Source organism: Canis lupus, chromosome 32, assembly GCF_011100685.1.
Source record: "Canis lupus familiaris isolate Mischka breed German Shepherd chromosome 32, alternate assembly UU_Cfam_GSD_1.0, whole genome shotgun sequence".
Taxonomy (NCBI): domain Eukaryota; kingdom Metazoa; phylum Chordata; class Mammalia; order Carnivora; family Canidae; genus Canis; species Canis lupus.
In genome coordinates, this window is record NC_049253.1 from 12,933,579 (window position 1) to 12,956,300 (window position 22,722).

Below are 22,722 nucleotides of genomic sequence, written 5' to 3' on the forward strand. Positions count from 1 at the left end.
TTGTTCCCTGTCTTGTTAATTTTCGCCATTCTCACTGGTGTGAGGTCATATCTCATTGTGGTTTTGATTTGTATTTCGCTGATGGCAGGTGATGCAGAGCATTTTCTCATGTGCTTGTTGGCCATTTCTATGTCTTCCTCTGTGAAATTTCTGTTCATGTCTTTTGCCCATTTCATGATTGGATTTTTGGTTTCTTGGCTGTTGAATTTAATAAGTTCTTTATAGATCTTGGATACTAGCCCTTTATCTGATACGTCATTTGCAAATATCTTCTCCCATTCTGTAGGTTGTCTTTAGGTTTGGTGACTGTTTCTTTTGCTGTGCAGAAGCTTTTTATCTTGATTAAGTCCCAATAATTCATTTTTGCTTTTGTTTCCCTTGCCTTCATAGATGTATCTTGCAAGAAGTGGCTGTGGCCATGTTCAAAAAGGGTGTTGCCTGTGTTCTCCTCTAGGATTTTGATGGATTCTTGTCTCACATTTGGATCTTTCAACCATTTTGAGTTTATCTTTGTATATGGTGTAAGAGAATGGTCTAGTTTCATTCTTCTGCATGTGGCTGTCCATTTTCCCAGCACCATTTATTGAAGAGACTGTCCTTTTTCCAGTGGATATTCTTTCCTGCTTTCTCGAATATTAGTTGACCATAGAGTTGAGGGCCCATTTTTGGGTTCTCTATTCTGTTCCATTGATCTATGTGTCTTTTTTTGTGTCAGGACCTGTCTTGATGATCACAGCTTTGTAATACAGCTTGAAATCTGGCATTGTGATGCCCCCAGATATGGTTTTCTTTTTTAAAATTCCCCTGGCTATTTGGGGTCTTTTCTGATTCCATACAAATCTTAAGATTATTTATTCCAACTCTGTGAAGGAAGTCCTGGTATTTTGATAGGGATTGCATTGAATGTGTAAATTGCTCTGGGTAGCATTGACATTTTCACAATGTTTACTCTTCCAACCCATGAGCATGGAATATTTTTCCATCTCTTTGTGTCTTCCTCAGTTTCTTTCAGAAGTGTTCTGTAGGTTTTAAGGTATAGATCCTTTACCTCTTTGGTTAGGTTTATTCCTAGGTATCTTATGCTTTGGGGTACAATTGTAAATGGGATTGATTCCTTCATTTCTCTTTCTTCAGTCTCATTATTAGTGTATAGAAATGCCACTGATGTCTGGACACTGATTTTGTATCCTGCCACACTGCCGAATTACTGTATGAGTTCTAGCAATCTTGGGGTGGAGTCTTTTGGGTTTTCTATACACAGTATCATGTCATCTGCGAAGAGGGAGATTTTGACTTCTTCTTTGCCAATTTGAATGCCTTTAATGTCTTTTTGTTATCTGATTCCTGGGCTAAGACTTCTACTACTATGTTGAATTAGCAGTGGGGAGAGTGGACATCCCTGACGTGTTCCTGACCTTAGGGGAAAGGCTCTCAGTTTTTCCCTCTTGAGAATGATATTTGCTGTGGGCTTTTCATAGATGGCTTTTAAGATATTGAGGAATATTCCCTCTATCTCTGCACTTTGAAGAGTTTTAACCAGGAATGGATGCTGTATTTTGTCAAATGCTTTCTCTGCATCTATTGAGAGGATCATATGATTCTCGTTTTTTCCCTTGTTGATGTGATCTATCATATTGATTGTTTTACAAGCGTTGTACCACCCTTACATCCCAGGGATAAATCCCACGTGGTCATGATAAATAATCTTCTTAATGTACTGTTAGATCCTAGTATCTTGGCTAGTATCTTGTTGAGAATGTTTGCGTATGTATTCATCAGGGATATTGGTCTATAATTCTCCTTTTGGTGGGGTCTTTCTTGGTTTTGGATTCAAGATAATGCAGGCCTCATAAAACAAATTTGGAAGTATTCAGTCCCTTTCTATCTTTTGGAACAGCTTTACTAGAATAGGTATTATTTCTTCTTTAAACGTTTGATAGAATTCCCTTGGGAAGCCATTCGGCCCTGGACTTTTGTGTCTTGGGGGGTTTTTGATGACTGCTTCAATTTCCTCTCTGGTTATTGGCTGGTTCAGGTTTTCTATTTCTTCCTGTTCTAGTTTTGGTAATTTTTGGTTTTCCAGAAATGCATCCATTTCTTCTAGATTGCCTAATTTGTTGACGTATACCTGCTCATAATATGTTTTTAAAATCGTTTGTATTTCCTTGGTATTGGTTGTGATCTCTCCTTTTTCATTCGTGATTTTATTAATTTGAATCTTTTTTTCTTTTTAATAAGGCTGGCTAGGGATTTATCTATCATATTAGTTCTTCTATCTATCATATCTCTTCTGCTTGGTGTAGGTTTTACTTGCTGTTCTTTCTCCAGTTCCTTTAGGTGCAAGGTTAGCTTGTGTGTTTGAGTTTATTCCAATTTTTTAGGGAGGCTTGTATTGCGATATATTTCCCTCTCAGGACTGCTTTTGCTGTATCCCAAAGATTTTGAAGGTTGTATCTTCATTCTCATTAGTTTCCATGAATCTTTTTAATTCTTCTCTAATTTCCTAGTTGACCTTTCATCTTTTAGCAGGATGCTCTTTAACCTCCACGTGTTTGAGTTTATCCCAAATTTTTTGTGATTGAGTTCAAGTTTCAAATCCTTAGGGTCTGAAAATATGCAGGGGATAACCCCAGTCTTTTGGTATCGGTTGAGACCTGATTTGTGACCAGAGTATGTGGTCTATTCTAAAGAAAGTTCCATGTGCATTTGAGAAGACTGTGTATTCAGTTGCATTTCGATAGAGAGTTCTGTATATATCTGTGAAATCCATGTGGTCGAGTGTATCATTTAAAGTTCTTCTTTCTTTAGAGATGCTGTGCTTCGAATATCTGTCATTTGCAGAAAGCACCGTGTTGAAGTCTCCCAGTATTAGTGTATTATTATCTAAGTATGTCTTTACTTTGGTTATTAATTGATATATTTGGCAGCTCCCACATTACGGGCATAAATATTCATGATTGTTAGGTCCTCTTGTTGGATAGATCCTTTAAGTATTATATAGTGTCCCTCTTCATCTCTTACTACAGTCTTTGGGATAAACTTTAATTTATCTTATATGAGGATTGCTACCCCTGCTTTCTTTTGAGGACCATTTGAATGGTAAATCATTCTCCTACCTTTCATTTTCAGGCTGGAGGTGTCCTTAGGTCTAAAATAGTCTGTTGTAGACAGAAAATAGATGGGTCTTGCTTTTTTATCCAGTCTGATACCCTGTGTCTTTTGATGGGATCATTTAGCCCATTCATGTTCAGAGTTACTATTGAAAGATATGAATTTAGTGTCATGTAATACCTATTCAGTCCCTGTTTTTGTGGATTGTTTCTGTGGACTTCCTCTTTCTTTTACAGGGTCCCCCCTTAGTATTTCTTGCTGAACTTGTTTGGTGGTCACATATTCTTTCAGTTTCTGCCTATCCTGGAAGCTCTTTATCTCTCCTTGTATTCTGAATGAGAGCCTTGCTAGATAAAGTATTCTTGGCTGCATATTCTTCTCATTTAAGACCCTGAATATATCCTGCCAGCCCTTTCTGGCCTGCCAGGTCTCTGTGGAGAGGTCTGCTGTTAATTTGATATTTCTCCCCATATAAGTTAAGAATCTCTTGTCTCTTGCTGCTTTAAGAACTTTATCTTTGGAATTTGCAAGTTTCAGTATTAAATGTCGAGGTATTGAGCATTTTTTATTGATTTATTTGGCGGGGGCGGGGGTCCTCTGTATCTCTTGGATCTGAATGTCTGTTTGCTTCCCCAGACTTGGGATTTTCTCAGCTATGATTTGTTCAGATATACTTTGTGGTCCTCTCTCTCTCTCTCTCTCTCAGCCTCTTCTGGAATCCCAATTAGATGTATATTCTTCCTTCTCAAGCTGTCATTTATTTCCCTAAGCCTCTCCCATGACCTCTTAATTGTTTTTCTCTTTTTTCCTCAGCTTCCTTCCTTACCAACAATTTGTCTTCTGTGTCACTCACTCTCTCTTCCACCTCATTAACCCTAGCAGTTAGAACATCCAGTTTGTATTGCATCTCATTTAATCTATTTTTAATTTTGGCCTGATTATATCTCAATTCTGCAGTAATGAAGTCTCTAGAGTCCTTTATGTTTCTTTCCAGATTCACCAGTAGCTTTATAATTGTAGTTTCGAATTCAATCTGACATCGTATTGAAATCAAATTCTGTAACTCTGTGGTAGAGAGTACTATTTCCAGTTCTCTCTTTTGTGGTGAATTCTTCCTTGTAGTCATTTTGTGCAGTGCAGAGTGGCCATATGAGCAGGCTGAGTCAAAAATATCAACCACAATGTAAGTAAAATACATATAATAAAATACATATAAAATATAAAATACCGTACATATAAAATACATATAAAATACATATAAATACATACAAAATACATATATACATATAAAATACATATAAAATACATATAAAATACATATAAAATACATAAAATACCGTAGATGATTCCGAAGAGATCAGAGACCAGAAAATAAAAGAAAAAGAAGAACAGAACAAAATAAAAGAACCATTAAAGTGAGAAACAAATTTTAAAACAAAGTAGTAAAAATAATAAGCCAAAAACAAAGAAGAAGAAGAAAAAAAAAAGAGGTGAAAAAAAAGGTAAAGAAAAGAGGAAAAAGAAAAAAGGGGGGACGGAGGATGGTGGTGGTGAAGTAGTGGTAATGGAGAGAGAATGTAGTCTCTCCCTTATGGGTTCTAGAGGGTGATCCTCTTGGTTCTGAGTGTATTTTGTTCTGTATGTTAGAAGATGCTCAATCCCATATTTTATAAACCAGCAATACTTATAGAAAGCCCCAACACTGACCACCAAAACATAAACAAGATAAAATAGGGGGGCAGAATGGAAAGGAAGAGAGAATATAATCTCACAGAATGAACCAACACGGTGCTCCACTTGGTTCTGGGTATTTGTTGATCGTATTTTACAGGTACTAACTTCTGCCATTGTAAAACAAAATGAGGCAGAAAAAAAATATTTCTCATATATCTACCAAAATTGAATTGAATACATTGAAGGGAATGTAGAAGTGAAAAATATATCTAAGACATATAATTGTAGAAATATGAAAGTCAAAAAGGAAAAAAAATTAAAAATGAGCTGGTAAAATATTGTAGTTAAGGTGGGAAAAGAAAAAAAAACATTGGAAATTTTTAGTCTGATATAAAAATGATTCATAATGGAAAGAGAAAAGAAAAAGAAAAGAGAAAAGCAAGAAAAGGACCCTCTAGTTCTATATACTATTTTCCCTCATTCCTGGAGCTTTCCAGCACTGCTGGGTCAAGAACTTGCCCTTCCCTTGTCCTTCCAGCTGGCCTTCTGGGGGAGGGGCCTGCTGTGCTGATTCTCAGGTGTGTGCACCTGGGGAGATGCCCCACCCCCTGCCGGGAGCTGGGCTCAGGGGGAGCTGTTTACCCCGTGAGGCCTCTGTTCCCTGGTGGCCCCGCCCCTCCCAGGCGCAGGGTGAAACCAGGAGGAACAACAATGGCAGTGGCCAGCTCTCCAGCCCTGGAGTCAGCTCCCCCGGTAACTACCACAGTCTCCCAGTCCGAAGTGGCCTGGATGCGCTCCTGGAGGCAGGTGCAGGGGGCACTGACCTGCACAGCTCGGGGTGCCCCGTGGCAGGAGAGTCTCCCTGTCCTGTGTCCTCCCTACCTCCACCTGTCCTGGGGGGAACATGGGATCGCCGGCTGTATCCACTGGGCTCCCTGGGATCGGGTCCTGTGCCGCTGGAACCGCACTCCGGGACCGCCTCTCCCAAAGGGAACAGGGCATGGCCACCTCGGTCTGGAGCCGGGCCGCCTAACAGAGCAGATGCTCCCAAATGCCCTGAGGGCTGCAGCGCTCCAGACTTTTACCGAGATCAGGCCGCAGTTTGCTGTGAGCTGTCCCCGGCGCCCCTCCTCTTATAGCCACCCGGGAATCTTGAGGCTTCACTGCCCCTCCTGCGATCCTGCCCGAGTTCCCACTTCCCCAGGGCTGGGCTTTCCTGCCCCAGAGGCTTTCACCACTAGCCTTAGCCCGGCTTCTTGTGGGGCCCCTCCCCCCTTGGATTCTTTATTATTATTTTTTTTAAGATTTTATTTATTCATGAGAGAGAGAGAGAGAGGCAGAGACAGAGGGAGAAGCAGGCTCCATTCCAGGGAGCCTGACATGGGACTCGATCCCAGGTCTCCAGGATCAGGCCCTGGGCTAAAGACAGCGCTAAACCGCTGCGCCACCAGGGCTGCCCGGATTCTTTATTTATTTGTTTTTCCTGCCTTCCTACCTTGTTAGAAGCAAAAAATTTCTCTCTGTAGCATTCTAGCTGTTCTCTCTTTAAATCTCAGGTCAAATTATAGGTGCTCAGGATGTTTTGAAAGTCCTGTAGGTAAGTTTGTGGGGCCAGGTGATTCGAAGACCCTACTCTTCTGCCATCTTGCCCCGCCTTCTATTAAGAAATATTTATGTATTTACTTGTTTGTTTTGTTTGTTCATTTGTTCCTTCATTTATTCCTGGTCTTTATTTTTTTAATGCTACAGAAAAGAATTTAGATTTTAATATAAAGAGACTACTGGTAATAAACATTTTATATTTTACCAAGATGTGGTTACAAAATAAATTAGGAAAGTGTACCTTATTTAGAATCTCCCATATCAAGAGTCCCCACTGACCTGGTCTAGCCCATCTGCAAAGTGCTAGCCTGTGCCGTTTTGTCTGTCTACTGCTATGATATCCCCAATATTGGTTCTAATCCCATTTTACTGACCTTGCATTTGTTAAGGCTGCTGAATTCGAATGGCTTATTGAGCTCTCCTTTCCCCAAGAGAGTTTAATTACCTTTCAGAAATGGTCCAAATCTTAAAATTCAAAGACTTATTAATTTCATAGGGAATCATAAAGTAATTTAAAGTAATATTTTGGTACCTTCTAGCTAAGAACACATACACACAAGTTAAATATCCAGCAAGTTTCTCTGTTTAGTAAATCCTTACTTGAATCTCCTCCCCATTCTGTTCCCAATCCAATGTATTCCTCTACTGGTTGAGAGACAAGTGAAAGGAAGTAAAATAGTTTAATATATAGTGGTTTTCAAACTTTTTGATCTTGAGACCTTTTTAAGGATCAAGGATACCAGAGTCTTTGTTTATGTGGGTTATATCTACCAATATTACTAACACTTTTTAAAAATATTTAAATGTATTAATTTCTTTAAAAATTACAGCAAGGGATGCCTGAGTGGCTTAGCAGTTGAGCGTCTGCCTTTAGCTCAGGGTGTGATCCTGGGATTCGGGATCCAGTCCCACATCGGGCTCCTTGCATGGAGCCTGCTTCTCCCTCTGCTTATGTCTCTACCTCTCTCTCTGTCTCTCATGAATAAATAAATAAAATATTTTAAATAATAATAAAATAAAAATAAATAAAAATGACAGCAAAGCCACTGCATGGTAACCATAATAACATGTTTTTCTAAAAAATAGTTGTTTAAAAAAAAATGGTGAAGTGGTATTGTTTTATATTTTTGCAGTCTCCACTTAATAGAAGAAAGCTAAATTCTCGGGATCCCTGGGTGGCGCAGCGGTTTGGCGCCTGCCTTTGGCCCAGGGCATGATCCCGGAGATACGGGATCGAATCCCACATCGGGCTCCCAGTGCATGGAGCCTGCTTCTCCCTCTGCCTGTGTCTCTGCCTCTCTCTCTCTCTCTCTCTCTCTGTGACTATCATAAATAAATAAAAATTAAAAAAAAAAAAAAAAGAAAGCTAAATTCTCATATCTACTTCTGAATTCAGTCTGTTATGAATCATTATTTTGTTTGAAGTGTATGAAGAAAATTAGGACTTATATAGACATGTAGCTGGCAAAGGGCGTTTTCAGGCAGTGGTAGTTTCTTACAGCTTAGTTACAATGTATGGTCTAAAACCATACCTATGAACTTTTCATACTCTATTCCATTCAAACCGATCAGTCTGTCGTGTTGTTTTTTTTTTTTTTTAGATTTTATTATTTATTCATGAGAGACACAGAGAGAGAGAGAGAGAGGCAGAGACACAGGCAGAGGGAAAAGCAGGTTCCATGCAGGAAGCCCGATGTGGGACTCAGTCCCAGGACTCCAGGATCATGCTCTGAGCCAAAGGCAGATGCTCAACCACTGAGCCACCCAGGCATCCCTGTCTTGCGCTTTGAATGGCTTTTATCTACACATGATTTTATAATGTCATGCATTGATCGTTTAAAATATTGGCTTACTGAATTATGCAAATCTTTTAACTATGAAACCTTTCATTATGCAATATTTTAAAAATCATTTTCATTAATATGATCACTGATCTCATCCAAAAAACCATTAAGGATTAGAAAACTGCCAAGCTTACAGTGGCAGAAACAAGTTTTCTAAAATTCTAATATTCACTTGACTGCTACCATTTTTTTCTTGAAGTGGAAGGCTCACTTTTTTGAGAAATGTCTGCTTAATATGAAAGTCTGGAAAAAATAATTGTCTATATGTCATACTTGCAAGGAAAAAAAGAATGGTATTCGTGGGGGGGAGGGAGCACCTGCCTTGACTCACAGCTCAAATGATTGTCCAAATGATTTTCCTCAAAACAATCTTTACACTTCAGTATACAATATAAGAGTTTTATGCATGCTTTCCATTTTTTCCATTTTGTCTCATAAAACATTTAAAAAGATACTTAATACAATTATTAATTTTAAGCCATTACAAGAATATATGACTATTACACTTTAGTGCCATGGCCTTGATTTGTAATAAGGTACCAGCAGTTTTATCCACCAGTGGTTTTGCACACAACACAAAGTGCCTTAGTAGTGTTGTGAAAACAGCTTTGAAATTTTGACCCAAAAAGGGTCTTGAAGATCCCCCGGGGTCTGTGACCACAATTTGGGAAAACTGGTATAGAAAGAAAGCACTCAGACACTGGTGTCAAATGAGCCAGAGTTCTAATCCTGACTCTTCAACTTATTAGCTAAATACTTGTTTGTTTCTTATCCACAGTCCTGTTAGTGTTTGTGTTGATTATAATAAATCTTACCTCAAAGGAACATTGTGATGATTAAATAATACATATAAACTACTCAGTATAGTTCTAGGTTCACAGTGTTAAGGAATTAACCATTATTAGTGTTCTTGTTCTAACTTATTGTTAGAGTCTGATCACATACTATTTCTTTGGTTATATTAATATGATTTACATTTAGAAAAACATACTATTGCAAGCTGTACTGCATATATTATTTTGCTGTATCAGTTAATGAATTCTTTGCCAGGGCAGCCCGGGTGGCTCAGTGGTTTAGCACCACCTTCAGTCCAGGGCGTGATCCTGGAGACCCAGGATCAAGTCCCACGTCCGGCTCCCTGCATGGGGCCTGCTTCTCCCTCTGCCTGTGTCTCTGCCTCTCTCTCTCTCTGTGTCTCTCAGGAATAAACAAATAAATAAATATTTTTTAAAAAATGAATTCTTTGCCAAAGGCAACATAGTACTAATAACAATGAAGACTTTCTTGCATATCCCACTTGGTAAGATTGGCACTCACCACTTTGAATTTTACCTTTTTTATTTCCTTGATTTTTTATTTGCTAGATTTTTAAGGTGTTTTTCTTCCAGAAAGTGCTACATAACATGTCTTTTTGTCCTTTACTTAAGGTAAATTAATTTTGCGTGAAAATTTTAAAAAGCTTTTTAGTACTCAGATAATTGAAAGGCACTCTGGAATTGAAAAGAACCTATAGTCCTTCCCTAAAATGAGACTGTGGATCCTAGAGCTATTAAATTCTCCAGCTGGTTTTATTACTGATTTCTACTTTATACTTTTTCAGTTCAATATTATAAGTCAAGTAAAAACAAAAAAAGAAATGATTATACAGTTATTTAATTTTAATTTCCTCTTTTTTTAGAATTAGGGAAATCATTACCTGCAAAAGATGTAATAATATAACCTTTTGTATACAAGAGAAAGAAAACTGTTTACCATCTGAATCCAATAGAACTTTTAAATTATTTTATATGTTTAAATAATTTTGTAATAATTTACAGAAGTAGAATGAAGACATAGCAAAAAATAATTTTATTAGAAATTTAGTAAGACTATGAATATAGCAAACCGCAAATTTTATTCCATATATTCATCATTTTGAAAGTATGTATTCTTGAAATGTACAGAATGCTTTGAATTTACTGCTCATCTATCATGCATGAACCTGGAGCATATCTATCTTGTAAATATTGATTCTAGATTTCAAATACATTTCTAATAGATTCTAGCATTTCTCTGGGTCTTCTTCTTGCACCTGCATGTTCAAAACCTGCAGTTATCAAAACAAAACATTAATAGGCCTCATAACTTTGTTGGAGAACAGCATCTTTTTTGTTTGATAATTGCAAAATATTTTCATTTTAGATAAATGAACACAGGTTAATAAATTTAATGATTTTTTTCTAATTATGTTTCCTTCCAATCATTTTGTAAACATGCCTACCTTTAGCATTTATCCACTTATTTTTTTTTAAAGATTTATTTATTTATTCATGAGAGACACACAGAGAGAGAGAGAAAGAGGCAGAAACATAGACTGAGGGAGAAGCAGGCTCCTCGCAGGAGCCCAATGCGGGACTCGATCCCAGACCCCGGGATCAAGACATGAGCTGAAGGCAGCTGCCCAACCACTGAGCCACCCAGGAGTCCCTATCCACTTAAATTGTATGAAATTTTGGTGTAGAAATATTTTAAGATTAAAGCTCACTCTCATTTATCTTTTTAGCAAAATAGGATGGTCCAGATTTTTGTTACAAAATATTGGGTAATGAGTCCTTTCCTGTGAGAGACCAACTTATTGTTTACCTCGATTCTTGTGTTTGAGGAAATTCATTTAAGATATCATCACCTGAGCATTCAGTTTGAAATTTCACTATATAACCAGTGTAACACTGTTACCACTTCACTAGAATCTAGAATGCTACTGCCAATCTTCGATTGGTCTAATAATTGTGAAACATTATCCTCTATCAGTATTTTTTTCTCTTTGCTAGTGAGGGTGGAAAATGAGAAATTCTGAATTCTCAACTGTGTTCATTGAACTCTTTAAAAAAAACACACTGTAATTAGGTCTCATGAATCTTTTATATCTTCTTGAAAGATGATGTCATACCTTAGATGATTCAGTAGGAAAAAAAGAAAATGGTAATAATGATCATTTATTTTAATATACCATCCTTCTAGGTGACTCCATCATTTTTCTTTTTTCCTTTGTTTTAATCATTTTTTAGCATAGTTGGGAATAATTGAAAAGTAATAATAAAATGATTCCTACTTTGATAAAAGAACAAAATATTTCATGATGCAAGAAGAATAAGATCACTGAATTTTCAGTAATGTATCACAGATTTATAAAAGGACCTAATAGATTCATATGGTGATTTTAATCTTCTTTTCAAAAGTGTATATAAATTTTCTCTTTATTTTTTCTTCGTTAAAAGTAATAGAATATTATAAAATATCAATCCTTACAAATAGTTAGAAATGCTCAAAAAAGCATATCAAAAACTGTAATTGAGTCCAATATACCCTGAGTGTTAATGAAATATATTGTAGGCAACAGTTTTGAATGGCGATTATGAACTACCCTCCCCAAATTCTACCTCTCCACCATACTAACATTTATTCTTTACTAGGAAGCTGGACCCATTTGAAGATAATAAATAATGAAAAGATGGAGAGAAAAAGAAAGGAGAAAAGAAATAAAAGAATCACTAATAAAAGCAAATGAAAAAGTCTTCTGTTACCTCACAAAAATAACCCAACATGATCTTACTTTAAAAATGAGCAACCAAAAAAAAAAAAAAATGAGCGACCTGTTGGGTCTCCTGGGTGGCTCAGTTGGTTGGGCCTCCAATTCTTGGTTTTGGCTCGGGTCATGATCTCTAGGTTGTGGGATTGAGCCCTGTTTCTTGGGGCTCCACACTCAGTCGACTTCTCTCCCTTTCCCTCTGCCGCTCTCTACCATATCCACCCCATCCCAGCTTTCACTCTCATTCTCTCTCTCTCTCAAATCTTTAAAAAAAAGATAAACCACTTAAAACTAATATTACACTATATGTTAATGGGAATTTAAATAAAAACTTAAAAATATAATAAAAATAAAAATGAAGAAAATAAGGAGCTAAAAAATATATAGATTACCAAAAGGAGATAAAAAGTGAACTGATGAAGCCCAGAGATATTTGAGAATATTATATTAATAGTAGACTCATTAAAATAGTGAAAACTAGAATGAAAGTATAAGCCCACTCAATGACATCAAATGGTTTTGAGGAACTCATGCAGAATAAAATGGAAAAGGATAAATATACCTAGGTAATTGCAAAGTGGAGGTAATTTCATAGAAGAGGCTTAACTTAAATGTAATTTAAATGTAATCATACTTCTGACTTGAAGTAAACAAAATACAGTATGCTTATAAGGAGGTAGATTAAGAAACTCAACTAGAAGGAACTCCCTTTTATAATAATAATAATTGTATAAAATATAATACTTAAAATAATTTTTATAATACATAAAATAAGTAAAAATATAAATTAAAAATGTTAATAGGAGAAACAATGCAATATGTAAATTACATTTGTCAGAAGATTCATCCAGTTTATAAGAAATATTTCCTTTTTAAATCTTTTACATTTGTATAAGTTCACAACTTTTTAAACCATAATTTTCTACTTTTCGAAATAAAAGTTAATGAGCTTCCCGCCTTTGCTTTTCCTATTGATATTTGTAATTTTGATATTACCAGGCCGTTGGAAAGACCTGCTCAAATGCTTAAATATCACTATTCTTTCTTGATGTAGCTAGGGGGCAGTATTTACTCAGCTGACTTAGTTAACTACCACTAGGCCAAATAAAGCAAAATAATTTAATCATCTGGAAAAATAGCTAAAGCATGTATGATTTTTTTTATTGGATTTCAGTACTCATCTTTAAGTCAGGAAAAGCTAATAATATATCTAACTTAATAAGGCTAATTTTATGTTTTTTTATATTTTAATAAAATATTTCATTATTTGTTATTTTTTAAATTAAAATGTGAACCAGCCTAGTATTCAAAATTATGTTATACTGCTATTTTTCTCATACATGAGACTGTATTATGAAGATGTACCAATATCCTAAGGAATTATTTAAGACAAAAATATCAGTTAAAATTTTAAAAGGTACAAATAAAGTAAGAATAAATAACACGCATTATTATTTCACAGAATATATTAACTATTTACCTGACTTCAGTTGATAAAAGATGACTGATGCTGGTGAGCACCTGGGAGTTGTTATGTATTAACGAAATGTTTTCAACTTGAATTAATTATTACTTTTCAAATATTATTAAAATATGCATTTCACTTATTTCTAATAATTCTTTATCATTGTTATCAAAGTATAAGTATATAATTCAGAATTTTAAGTTTCGTGTTTTTTAAGTACTTTCCACTATTTAATATGGAGACACACACACACACACACACACACACACACAAACACACACAGGTATATATTATCCAAGGAAGATTAGCTGATTTTCTCATTATTTCCTATTTATTGAAAAATTTCTCAATATGATGTATAATCTTATATTTGGATCTTTTAATCTATCTCAGTTGTCTTCATTATATATTTTTTTCTTTCTTTCAACAAACATGTGAGTGCCTGTTATGTCCTGCCCATTTTCCAAGGCCATGGGTATGTCAATGGAAAAAAAAAAAAAAAAAAAACAGACAAAATCTTTGCCCTCATTGAATTTATATTCTAGTGGGAATAAACAATAAAACAGGTAAATATATATATGGTATGTTGGTTAGTGATAAGTACTAAAGAAAAAATTAAGGAAGGACATGAATGTGAGGTGCTCAGATGAAGAAGAAATTAAATTTTTAAATAAGGTGGTCAGGGGAGTGGGGTGGAAGATAGGTTAAAATAGGGGATGGGGGGTTAAGGAATGCACTTGTGGTGAGCACCAAGTGATGTATGGAAGTGTTGAATCACTATATTGTACACCTGAAACTAATATAACACTATTAACTAACTGGAATTAAAAACTTGAGAGAGAGAGAGAAAGAAAAGGAAAATGAGGGGGTGGGGGAAGAGAAAGAAAAAAGGAAGGGAGGGAGGAAGAAAAGGAAAGGGAATGGAAGGAGGAAGTCAGTCTAGGAAAGCTTTCATGGAAAAAGTGACTTTTGAATAAATGCCTTAAGGAACTGAGAGAAAGAGCAACTGAAGCAAAAGCAACAGCAAGAGCTAAAGCCCTGAGATGTAAGCATGCCAAAAATGTTGAAGAAGCAGCCAGGAGACCAATGTGACTGGATCCCAATGAACAGAGAGATGAGAGTCAAAGAGGATCAGATTTTACATCAAACCAGGTTGCTTAGTTAAGACTTTAGCTTTTACAGTGGTGAAAAGCCACTGTATACTGTTGACCAGAGGAATGATGTGTTCTCACCTAACATTGCAACAAGATCATTCTGGCTGTTATGGTAAGACACTCAAGGAAGGCAAGGATGGAATTTGAAAAGGTTAGTCATGCACTATTGTGATAATCTAGACAAGAGTGCCTTGAATCAGGAAATTAGTGGTAGGGGTGGTAAGCAGTTTTTTGCATTATGCATAATTTTGAAGGTAAACCCAGCAGGTTGCCGGGGACAGATGTATGTAATCATTTGGGAAAAAAATAGAAAAAAGAGGAAAAGTCCAAGGACTGAGAACAAGACATGCCAATATTTAAGTCAGGGAGTTGAAGAACCAACAAAAGAGATTGAGCAGAAAAGTAGATGAATGTGGTGTCTTAGAAGTCATATGGGGGTGAAAGGTGAGAAGGTAAGAATAATTAACACCCTTGATGATTGGTAAAGAAGCATTGAGAATAAGAATTCACTATTAGATTTAGCAACTTAGAACTCTTTTATAACAAAGGTAAGAGTAGTTTTGGTAGTGAAGTGGAGGCAAGAACCTAATTGGAGCGAATTGAAAGAATATTTAGTGAATATCTACTGCCCTTAATGAACCGTAAGCTCCTTACAGGCTGGAACTATGTTTTTGTTCACTGCTATATCCTGTCAGTCAGTGAGCTCTCCCTTACTCTGTCTTCTGTTCTCTTGAGACCTCCAACAAATTGCATAAGGCCCACTCACATTAGGAGGGCAATCTGCTTTACTAAGTCTACTGATTCGCATGTTGATGTAATCCAGAAACACCCTCCATGACACAACCAGATTAGTGCTTCACTAATATCTGGACACCCCATATCAATCAAGTTGACACATAAAATCAACCATCACAAGAAGCATTGCCTTTTTTTGTGATTGTTGATACGGTTGCTTTTAAATGTATCATTTGATATTTTTATTTTGTCTTATCAGTTCTTTTTCCTTTTTATCTGCTTTTTTTTTCCTTTGATTTTATCTCCTTTGTTGACATGTTAACTATGATTCTGTTGTGTTTTCTTATTGGTTTCCTTAGGATTTATGCAGTGATCCTCAAACAGGCAGTTTTGCCTCCCAGAGGATTTTTGCCAATGTTTGGAGATGTTTTTGACAAAACTGGGTGAATGCTATTGGTATCTACTAAGTAGAGGCTTGGATCACTTCAATAATCTGAAAATGCAAAGGACATTCCCAACCAAAAGTTATGTAATCTAAAATGTGAACAGTGATACAGTTAAGAAATTGTTTGCTTTCAAGTATTATTATACCACTTCACAGATAGTACAAATACTTTATAATATATATTTCCATTTTACCCTCCCAGTGTTTGCATTATAGTTGTCCCAAATTTTATTTCTACATGTTATAAACCCCGCAATAAGTTACTCTTTTTGCTTTAAACAATCAACTATTTTTAAAGATTTTTTAAAAATAAAAGTCTTCCATACATCCACATACACATTTACAATTCCCTATCTCTTCATTCCTCTGTGTAGATCTAGATTTCTATTTAGTATCATTTCCCTTCTGCCTGGAGGACTTCTTCAGCATTTCTTGTAGTACAGGACTGCTGGTGATGAACTTTTCAGCTTCTCTGTGTATGAAAGTCTTTGTTTTACTTTTTGTCTTCAAAAGATATTTTTGCTAACCGTACAGTTCTAAAGAGACAATTTTTTTTAATACTTTAAAAATGTTACTACACTCTATTGTTGGGCACTGACAAGAAAGCATTTTTGAGAAGAATCTTCTTACTGATGCTCTTATATAATGTTACGGCTTTTTTCTGTAGCTATAGTGTAAGATTTTTTCTCTTTACCACTAATTTTGAGAAATTTGAGTACAATGTGCCTTGGTGTGATTTTCTTCATGGTTCTTGTGTTTGGGATCTTGAGATTTTTGGATCTATTAGTTTATAGTTTTCATGAAATTTGGGAAATGTTCAAGCTATTATTCAATTTTTATTTCTGAAAAATAAATAAATAATATATTTTTTTCTGTCTCTTCTCATCTCTTCTGTCTCTTTGGGTAGCTCTAATATATATATTTTAGCTGATTGAAGTTACTGATGCTTAGGATTTTTTTTTTTTTTTGGTCCTTTTTCTCCCCAACATTGTTTCATTTTGAGCACTTTCTATTTTGATGTTTTCAAGTTCACTATTTTTTTTCATCTGCAATGTCCGATCTGCTCTTAATCCCATCCAGTATATTTTTTTGGGTCTCAAACATTATACTTTTCATCTCCAAAAGTTTGATTTGTTGGAATTGTTTTTTGTATCTGCCATGTCTCTACTTAACATAGACATCCTTAGCTTGAAGTCCAAGTATCTTGAACTTCATTTTGGGATGTAGCTAACTAACATTGAAACAGTTTGATCCTTTCAAAGCTTGTTTCTAAGGTTTATTAAGTAAGACCACAGCAGCATAATTTGGGAGCATAATTTTGCTAATATTACTAAGGCAGTACTCTTAAGTACTCTATCCAATTTCTTGTTTATTACAGATTTTTTATTTGTTTATTAGTTTTCTTGTTTATTCTGACTGGTGGTAAGATGAACTATTCCTGGCTTTGTGTGAGCCTGGTAAGTTTTCCCTCTGATCATTTGAAGTGATTCCTTCTCTACTTTGTGTAGGTTCCTCATACAATGCCCTCTATACTATGTGTGAAAACAGATTGTTAGCTTGTTACCAAAGTAATTCAGTTAAGATTCCTAATGGGAAATACTTGGCTTTGATCAGAAGGGTAGAGGTATTGTAATGTAATTTATGTCACATACTTTAAAGAAAGAAAAGCTAAACAATAGTGATGAAACTGATATTTACTGATTATTTTTAAACTTAAATTAAGCTGAAGAATTCAGATTTTGTTATATTTTATTGTTTTCTACAATACATATTCTTTACAGTGAAGTCCCATACCTTTGTACTCCTCAGTTTTCCCTTTTATAATGTCACTTGAAAGAACTGTGTGTTAATGTATGTAAATGATCTTGTGGAGAGCATTGGGCTTTATTTCTCATACAGTACTTAGATTTTAACATAGTATATAATTATATCTAAGGTTTTTGACCAATGTTTTGATAATATAAATACTCAGTGTGTGCTATTCAAAGACATATGCAACTTTACTCATGAATTCGTAATTGATAGGCCTTGAAAGGATATTTGTTTAAATTTTATAGGTAGTATAGAAATCTTTGTCTAATATAGACTGCACTGATACAGAAAGTAAAATAAAATTAGAGTTTTTTCTAATTTTTCTATAAATTATTATTGATTTTTGATACTTGCTACTGACAAAAGAGCTTTTACTATTTTAGAAATTAAGAATAATTTCTCACTTTCAAAATGTCAAAAAATTAATTCAAAGTGTATATACGAGACTGTGTGTGTGTATTCATTCCTAGACAATAAGCTTAGGAAAGCAAACTTGTCACTCAGCTAAAGACACGAATTATTTCATTTCTAGATCTTCTTACTTTTAGTCTGTTTTGAAGTTTCCTATTAATTTTGAGATTGATAATAGAAAGCATGTGCTTCATAGTACGTTTTTATGAGACATTTTTCAAATACCATCTTATCAATTCTCAAAAATACCAAGGGTAACTCAACACTGATAACGACCATTATAATCTCAGAAATATTTTTGTACAACCTAAAAGTACACCCTTGGAATTGGCAAGCTAGTATTGTTTTTGGGTTAGGCATTGCCTTGAGTATTTTCTTTGATGAAGTGAAGACATTCTGTGGAATAATCCTTGGCGAAAGTGTCATCTGCAGCATTTGTAAGAGATATTATTTAGAAGAGTATTTGTAGTAGTAATTATTGACATTTACTCTTACTTTAATCAGTGGAGTAGACCAAAGTATCAAATATTTTTTACCATTCAGTTTATTGATAATCATTGTAATTATCTTTTATTTTTTCTTTATCCATCCCTGGCACCCTTTTCCTCTTCCACCCATAGCTCTATGCCATACCTTGGTTTCTCACCATGTTTACTCGTAAGTATTATTTCCCCTTTTCTTCAATATCATATTGGTAAAAGGACAGCTCTGTTCTACCCCAGTATATTATAGCTATAGTGATATTAAACAGATATAATTACATGAGTATCCTTATTTAATTCTAATGTAATAGAGTTGGGTAGGGAGAAATTTGAATTGTTTTGAGGGCTGAATATCAAAAAGAGTATAGCATAGGGTGAATGTTGTATAGTGATATATAGGATGCCTATCTTACATGTCATGACAGTCATACAATCTCTGCCCTCTATTGAAAAAGAAATTAACATTAACTATATAGTATGTACATAGAATTTTGGAAGGCAACTTTTACAAATCAAATGAGAGTCAATTTTTAGAGATCCTTTAATAACTAATACTTTTGCTATTTCCAAACCTGGAATTCCTTTAGGAATGAAACATATTATGTAGATATATAATAGTTTAATCAATTACAGTGTTAATATAGTGGACATTCTGTTTAAATGGGTATATAGGATAAATAGAGTACCATATTTAGAGTGATCTGTATTCATTGGCCTGGAAAGATATCCAGTCTCATTAAATGTAAAAAAATAAAGTTGCAAAAAATAGGATAAAATAATAAAGCAATTATTTAGAATGCATAATAAAAATGTAACAATACTGAATCCGAAACAAGACTAAATTTCACCTAGGTAAATAAACTTGTGAGAATAGTATAACAAGAAAATTCTAGGAAGAAATATAATAAATGGAACAACTATACTAGGATTGATGATGGAGGATAGAAAATGTCATCTATTTGACCAACTTGATTATCAATTTTTAAAGATGCCTTAGGAAGCAATAAATATTGTATAAAAAGTTCTATAAACATTTTATGAAACCAAACCAAAAATAGTGTTTATAAATATTTTATAAAACCACATAAACATTTTATAAAAACAGTTTGGTAGTATTTGTTCTTAAACAGTTTTGACCATAAGGCATTTGTCATATGTCTAGTAAAACAGCTTGTTATTGTTTTAATTTCTGTTATTTTGGTTTTTTAATTAATGTATTTACATTTTGTTATTATACAGATGTATTTCCACTGCACAAAATTTTCCACCTCTGGGATACCTTACTCCTTGGGAATTCCTCTTTCCCATTCTGTATTGGAGTAGCAATTCTCCAGCAGCTACGGGACCGGCTTTTGGCTAATGGCTTTAACGAGTGCATTCTTCTCTTCTCTGATTTACCAGGTATAGATATAAATAAATAGAATCACTAAATGAAATGCAATTATAAGATAATGAGACAATCTAATAGCAATTGGCAAAAATAGTCATCCAAGCTTCCAAAATCTCTTCTTGAGCATTGACTCCCTTCTCTGGATTCCCTTGCCCATATACGGCCACATCTGCTCTTCCAGCATTTTAAGTACAAACCTGGGGCGTACTAGGTGGCTATGGTTTACTTTAGAGTCAGTGATGCCATCAAAGAAAGGGTAAAAGAGCTGGGGGCAGTGATATATTTGCCTTCAAGCTTAAGACAGGCCTATTTATTTTCAACTGATAGAGAGTAAATAAGAGCTACTTGTTTAGGTGTTTGAGAATCTGTATTTTCACAAAGATGTAACCCACATGCAAATTGGTCTCTCCTATCCATAGCTGCCTAGTAACCATTTGGCAGTTTGAGGAAAAGAAACTCTGTGCCCTTCGGAGAGCACATCACAATCCTGGGAAATACTATGTCATATGGTATGAAATAGTAAGTTAAGCTATATATTATACTCACAAGTGAGGAGTTTGGAAATCTAGGTGTTAAATGCTAAGTGTGGAAATAGGGAATGCAGCTATGTTCTAAGCTTTGCTGCTGTGGTTGCAAAGATGAAAGTTATGTGGTTACCTAGGATATAACAATCTGTGGAACTAAAAAACTATGTTCTTTGCAGAAATCAAAATGTTTTTCCAATAGAAAAATTTTACTTTCTTCAAACAGCATTTCATTAGCTCTAACCTTTCTGCTGAGTTTATTGTTATTCTCCATAGCTTTAGGCAGGCCCAAGTGACTGCTGATAATACATGCACTTAAAGTTATCCAAGAGATAAATTTGCCTAAAAAACAAAGAGCAAAAGAAAGTTACCTTAAGATTACATATTTATTAAGCACTCAGGAGGAATATCTATCTATCTACCCTGATTTTTATCCTTAGTGGATAATCTATATCTGGTACTTCACCATTTCTCTGTTGTTGAAAATTTTCATCCTTTTGGGAAAATAATAACAAAAATGCTTCGATTTATTTAAAATTTCTCCTCCTTCTTTCCCCCAAATTCAAAGTACCACATCATTTTCCTAACTTACCAAACTTAAGTTAGTCTTTATATGAGCAAACAAGTAGTTTAGTTCTTATATTATTTGTTTCTGGAAGATTCCTTTTGAAATTCAAATTTTCAATTTTTTTTCCTTTGATGTTGGACAATAGTGCTTGCTTCGGCAGTGCAAATACTTTGGTGTTGGACAATAATAAAGAAGCTAGTTTCACAAACTCGGAACACTCTCTCTGTACCCTGCAGATGTTTTCCTCTCTTTCACAACTTGCCAAAGTAAACAGAATGATTAATTAGGATTAAAAGAATTTTCTGGTCGGTTATTAAAAAAAAATCGGAAATGCAGATTGTGCATTTTGAGATCAAGCAAATTTAATGTCTTTCCAATTTCATGCATAAATGCATCACTAAACAATGGTGAAAGAATCTGTTGTCAGATTGTATAGGCTTATTAACAGTAACTCATTATTATTTCCAAAATCAGAAAGTAAGAATACATTGTTAGAACTGATCTGTTGAAAAGGTAAACTCTACCTACCTTTAAAAATAGGATGCCTTCTATTAATGTGAATTGTCTTGATCCCTAGTTCCATAATTCTGGCTCATCATTTGCTTGGTCACTGTATAATTCCTGTTGGGACAGAAAGAGATTATAATAAAAATATGACTTAAAAAAAAAAAAAAACGGAAAGAATCTAAATGCAGACCTTGCCCTAAAGTGCACCTATATTTTATTTTTAATCAAAGGATGCTTATTTGGGATGTCTTTTTTTTTTTTTTTTTTTTTTTTTTAGATTTTATTTATTTATTCATGAGAGACACACAGAGAGAGGCAGAGACATAGGTAGAGGGAGAAGCAGGCTCCCTGGGACTTGATACCAGACCCCAGGATCTTGACCTGAGCCAAAGGCAAATGCTCAACCACTGAGTGACCCAGGTGCCCCTGGGATGTCTTTCCTTTATTTTTTAAAAATATTTTATTTATTTATGAGAGACGGGGCGGGGGGGAGGGGCGGGGCAAAGACACAGGCATAGGGAGAAGCAGGCTCCATGCAGGGAGCCTGATGTGGGACTCGATCCCAGGTCTCCAGGATCAGGCACTGGACTGAAGGCAGTGCTAAACCGCTGAGCCACCTGGGAGGCCCTGGGATGTCTTTCCTAAATAGATCTAAAGAGATCTCTTTTCTTCATCATGTTGAGCTTCCTAACTATACTTGATGCTTGAAAGAACTGGAAGTGATCATGGGAAGTCCTAAGAAGTGAATCCAGAATAATACATACACAAACACACTGAATGTACCCATTCTAAGCAAAATATTATGTGACATAAGCTTGGAGCATATTTAAGAGAAACAATCTTTTTAGCCTACAGAAACTAACTCTATTTTTCACTTTAATTCTTGAGACCAATTTTGTAGATAAAGACAGGATAGGATCAAGCATTGATTTGAACTCACTAAATACATTGTACTTTACTGAAATCCCCACTTAACTGAGTTTAAGTTTGCATAAGCAAACAGCAAAGTTAACTAAATTCTTTGCTGAAGCAGATTGCTAAATTCACTGTTTAGGACATCTATTTATAGTAACATAATGGAAATGCTGCCTAGTTGGTAACATTGTGAACAAAATAGGGTTGCATTCTGTTGTTGTTGTTGTTATCCTTTCTAGTTTCTTTCTACAAAAAGACACTCAATAGCTCTAGTTGTTAAGAGCATAGAATGTGGAACCAGATCACCTGGGGTTCAGATCTTGGCTCTCAGTTATAGCTATGTGACCTTAGGGTCATGACCTAACCTCCTTATTTCCGTTAACTCTGACTATATGCAAATGATAATAATACCTACCTCATAGGGTTTGCTGTGTTAAATAAATATACCTAAGCAACTTAGAGTACCTGGCACAGAGCAAATACCATGTAACTGATTATTAATGTTGTCATCTTCA

General features: G+C 35.1%; 1 protein-coding gene across 7 annotated transcripts in view; it reads left to right on the plus strand.

Moving 5' to 3' along the window:
* Positions 1 to 22,722, plus strand: part of TBCK (TBC1 domain containing kinase) — a 222,984-nt gene that overhangs the window by 106,957 nt on the left and 93,305 nt on the right. For all 7 annotated transcript variants that reach the window (XR_005382727.1, XR_005382726.1, XM_038581969.1 and 4 more), the window contains 2 exons: positions 18,442 to 18,478; positions 19,543 to 19,704. Coding sequence is in view for 5 of the 7 variants with exons in the window: in XM_038581969.1 (XP_038437897.1) it covers positions 18,442 to 18,478; positions 19,543 to 19,704 (199 nt within the window). In the remaining 2 variants the exon portion in view is untranslated. The remainder of the gene's footprint in view (positions 1 to 18,441; positions 18,479 to 19,542; positions 19,705 to 22,722) is intronic.